Source organism: Lycorma delicatula, chromosome 2, assembly GCF_047948215.1.
Source record: "Lycorma delicatula isolate Av1 chromosome 2, ASM4794821v1, whole genome shotgun sequence".
Classification (NCBI taxonomy): domain Eukaryota; kingdom Metazoa; phylum Arthropoda; class Insecta; order Hemiptera; family Fulgoridae; genus Lycorma; species Lycorma delicatula.
This window is the reverse complement of record NC_134456.1, coordinates 21,442,876-21,447,519: the sequence shown is the minus strand read 5'-3', so window position 1 is coordinate 21,447,519 and position 4,644 is coordinate 21,442,876. Positions and strand designations below refer to the sequence as shown.

The following is a 4,644-nucleotide window of genomic DNA, read 5'->3' as shown; positions in this document are numbered from 1 at the left end:
GGTTCCCGAAGGGAAAACAAAAAAAAAGCCAAAGTGCAACTGCATTATATCACCAAAAAAGAGCACTTTAAGCCCACTGAATAACTTATTCTAATTAATCGCGCACACAAAATTATGAAATAATTATTAAAAAAAAAATTGGAACCGAAATAAAATGCGGTAAAAAGTAAGAAATAATTCTGTCTAAATACTTAATTAATTTCAGACACTTTTTTGAATCGACGCCTAAATACATGATCACACTTACGTAGTATTTGAATGGACCTATAGATGTAATAATCGCAAACGGAACACACATAAATATGAATTCTAGTGATGTAATATCGGTATTGGTTTTTATGAAGTATACGTATATAGTATTATAGAACAGATCTATATTATATCTAGAAATTAATTTTGTAGAAGCAGGCACCGATTAAAAAAGTGTCTAAGGAATTAAATAAAGTATTTGAACGAAATTATTTCTTATTTTTTAGCGCATTTTGATGACGGTTCCACTTTTCTTTTAAATAGTTATTTACGATTTATCTGTCTAAATGTAGGATTTTGGGATGTGAGAGGTGCGAGTACACTTCTCTCACGGATGATGTCTAAGTGAGACATGACTACATTCGATGGAAGTCAATGTTCCTCTTATATGGTGGCTACATGGTTTATTATGCAAGAGCAGAGAAAAACATTTTAAGGGATAAAGCCAGTGATGATTTATTAGTGTTAATCGGATATTCATTAAACCTAAAAGGTGAGAAAATAAATCAGTTTAATATCTGGCTATTTTTATTTATAAAATTTTGAGATGGAATCTTTATTGTCAACGTATTTAAAAAGGAATATAGATTTTGATTTAATTTCTCAAAACTTAAAATAATGTATTCATTGAAATTAGATTAAAGTATGATGAAAGTAGTAAAAATTTGGGAGGTAATTTTAAAACTAGTGTGGAGGAATTATAAGTTATGGGTAATTAAATTTTTGAAGGTGCATTTCGTAGTGTTTTTTTTTTCTTTGTGGGCGAAAACGCCTGGGCGTTATCATCGCCCGGAATTTTATTAATAAAAGAATAAAATAACTCCAAAATAATAAAGCTTATAAGGTGTAAAAGTAATATTAATCATATAATAAAAATTTATTAAAACAAGTCAAGAGAACAAAATAAAACTAATACCACAGACGAAGTTGTTAAAAATAAAAGTTAAAATAATCGAATAAAGAAACTATATAAAACTTACCTAATTCCGATGGGTTGTGCAAAAGGTTCCCTCCCCGGATAGTAAAATTAAATACATAGAACCAAAAAAAAAAACAAAATTTCAAGTAAAGGTTAAAAATTATTAAAGAAACTCTTCTAGCATAAAAATATATATGATATATTAAATTTTTTGCAGTAACCTGGAACTATGCAAAAAGAGAAACATCCGGTCCAAAACTTCGTTACAATTGTACAAGATATCACGGATGTTTCTAGGTAGGTTAAACTCACGTTTCTTAGTGGTGAAGGTCAATCTGAAGATAAAGTCAGGAAAGAGGTAGAGAGGATAATTCCACATAAAACTCATAAAGTAATAATTTTCTTCAACATGTAGTGATGGCATATAAAACCTTGCTTGTAAGGTTAATATAAATAAAGTAAGATTAAAGCGCAAATAAAATTAGCTTTTCTGTATACAGAATAGCAAATTTGGTTTTGATAGTTATTTTAAGTATGCAATTTAGAGTTCAAATGATTTAATGCATTTTTATTTGGATTGTCCCTCACGTCTTCCGATTAGGACGAAATCCTTAACAAAATAAAATACACTGATAGTTCAAGATTCTTTACTGAATGTTAATACAATATTAAATTGTACTATTTAAAATATATACTTCTAAAAGTGAAAATCTGTTAATTCATGCTAACATTAAGTATTTGAGTTAACAGAAAATCAAATTATTATTATTATTGTTAATAATTATGTAATTATTAGACACAAATTATATTGAATATGGGTGGGTAGTTATGATGTATGTGTCTATAGATGGTTATGAATTTTATGTTACGAAACAAGGGACTTGTTATTAGCACATCTGAGTTTATAATTATTTTTTACTATTTTGTCGATGCAATTTCTTGCATTTTTAGATTTAGTTTTCTTTCACTATTTGTAATTATTAATTATATTTGAAGTTAAAAATCTCCTTTTGTATAAGCAATTATATAAAAATTTATATGAATAAATTAATAATAATTTATAAACATAATATCCTCAGATAAATTTTGTAGACATACAAAGTTACTAATAGCAGAAGGACAAAAATTATACTATCCTATATGATATTAATCAAAGAGTACGAAACAACAGAAATAAATTTGAATAAATGAATAAATTTCTTTCAATCTCAATCAAAATAAAACAGAGATTTACTTCAAATAATAATTTGGAATTTAATGAATATTTAACAAAATTTCTTCCACTCGATATTTGCTGTAAGAATAATTCGAAAATACAGTGTTTATTAAATGGAAAGAGGGGGGAATTGCGTAGAAATTCATCACTAGATTTTTTTTTCAATTAAATTATACACAAGACAGCTTCTACTTATGGTCATATAATGCTGTAATACTTTTATATGATAATATTAATAGCACATCACCGATTACTTCTATATTTTCAGTATGATTTCTCCATATTTCCTCTTTTACTATTTTAATTTTAGATCCTTGAAGAAATGTCCAAAAGGAAACTTAGCGTGTGAGGGATGTAGAATATGACACCACTGAGACAGAAATTTTTGCTGCAATTGCTGCAATTACTGCAAGAGTAGGTACTGATGAGGACATCAAGATATTGTCAATTAGAAAAGGGTACGCCGAGACCCAAAATGTTACAGTTATCACCTCGTATAGGGCTGCCTGTAAGCTGGTGGAACAAAGGTTGAGGATTGGCTGGGTAAATTGTCGGGCATATATTAGTGAATCAGAGGAAAAGTGCTTCAGATGCTGGAATACTGGACATCGTAATTATGAGTGCAAGGGCCCTGACAGAATGGATCTCTGCTTCAATTGTGGAGGCAGAGACCACAAGATTGCTGAATGCCGGGAGCATAGTAGCTGCCTGGATTGTGGGAGCCAAGAACACCGCACTGGCGGCTGGGGGTGCTCAAAACATTTAAATGCTTAGGGTGATAATGGTTAACGCAAACAGAAGCATGATGTCTCATGATTTGGTTAGTGAACTGGTCATAGAGCAAAGGGCTGATTTACTGATAATCACGGAGCCGAACAAGTACCTTGTTGCTAGATCAGGCTGGGTGGTGGATACAAATGGTGACGTGGCAATTATGGATGTAAGTGGCAGGATAGCATGGAGATTGACGTCCAGATCTGGAGGCATGTTGGCGGTGGAGTCGGATTCAACACTAGCGATGTGTTTGTCTCCAAACTGTGACATACATGAATTTACTAGAAGACTAGACATAATACAAGGAGTAGTAAATAACGCTAGGAAGAAAGTCATTATTCTAGGTGATTTCAATAGTAAAGCGATTGCAGCAAGGAGCGAATACACCAATCGCAGAGGTGAGATCCTTACGGATATGATGGGGGAAATTAGCTGTCATTGTGTAAATGATGGCACCCCTACATATGAGGCGAGAGATCAATCATAGACGATAGATGGAGTAGGGAACACTGGGATTGGCGAAAGTTACCACATGATGTGGCGAGTGATCATCATGCCACTATGATTACCATAAAAGGCTCAGACTATGTGACTAGAGAGAAAATGCCCTATAGTAGTTTTACAACGGAACAGATCGAGATCATAATCGATAGAACGGCCGAAAGGATTATCATCATAGAGAATCTGACACCAGTTGCCCTGACTAACGTTATAAGACAAGAAATGGGCAGAGTAGCTCACAGAAGAGCTAATAGACACTCAGTGTATTGGTGGAATATGGAGATTGAAACACTGAGAGGGCTCCTACAATCGCGCAGAAGAAGGAAGCAGAGACTCAGAATGCGAGGCGGACAGGAGTACGAGGAGGCATCTCTGTCTTATAAAGAGACCAGACGGGCCTTAAACAAAGCTATTCGTATGTCTAGGAAAAAACAATGGCTTCGAGGAGTTAGACGGAGACCCCTGGGGACAGGCATACAAAATAATCACTAAGCGATTTGGAAGGCGTCTGCCCGTATTAAATAATGAGCAGGTAGAACAACAAATTAATGAGCTATTCCCCGGTAGAGTAGAAACTGCAGGAAATGTTATAGATTGCGAACCCAGACGTTTCACGTTCTCTGAACTGCACTTGGCTGTAGCACAACTGGGTAATAGGGCACAACTGGGTAATAGGAAGAGCCCGGGTCCAGACGGAATTCCAGCGGTCCTTAAAGGGCTGAATGCTTTATGAAATGCTTGATGTTGCCAGCCATAGATTAGAAAACAAGACATTTTCAGGAATCTGGAAGGAATCTAGGGTGGTGTTTATCCCAAAAGGCACAAATGATAATGGAGAACCTTTATACAGACCATTGAGTCTTTTAAATACCATGGCGAAGGTAGTGGAGAAGATGCTCGCTGGCCGAATCTTTAAGGAACTTGAGGAAGGAATAGGCATTAGTGGAAATCAGTTTGGATTCATGAAGGGTCCTAAGGATACTAG

The 4,644-nt window shown here is 34.1% G+C and overlaps 1 protein-coding gene across 1 annotated transcript; it reads left to right on the top strand.

Annotated features, from left to right (window-relative positions):
* Window positions 1–3,165: 3,165 nt before the first annotated feature.
* Window positions 3,166–3,645, top strand: LOC142319848 (uncharacterized). Its single transcript, XM_075357520.1, has one exon. The coding sequence runs from the start codon at window positions 3,166–3,168 to the stop codon at window positions 3,643–3,645; it is 480 nt and encodes a 159-aa protein (XP_075213635.1).
* Window positions 3,646–4,644: the final 999 nt, after the last annotated feature.

What these genes read in the sequence shown, in the direction of transcription:
- LOC142319848 (XM_075357520.1), top strand. Translation starts at nt 3,166, where the DNA reads ATGGTTAACGCAAACAGAAGCATGATGTCTCATGATTTGGTTAGTGAA.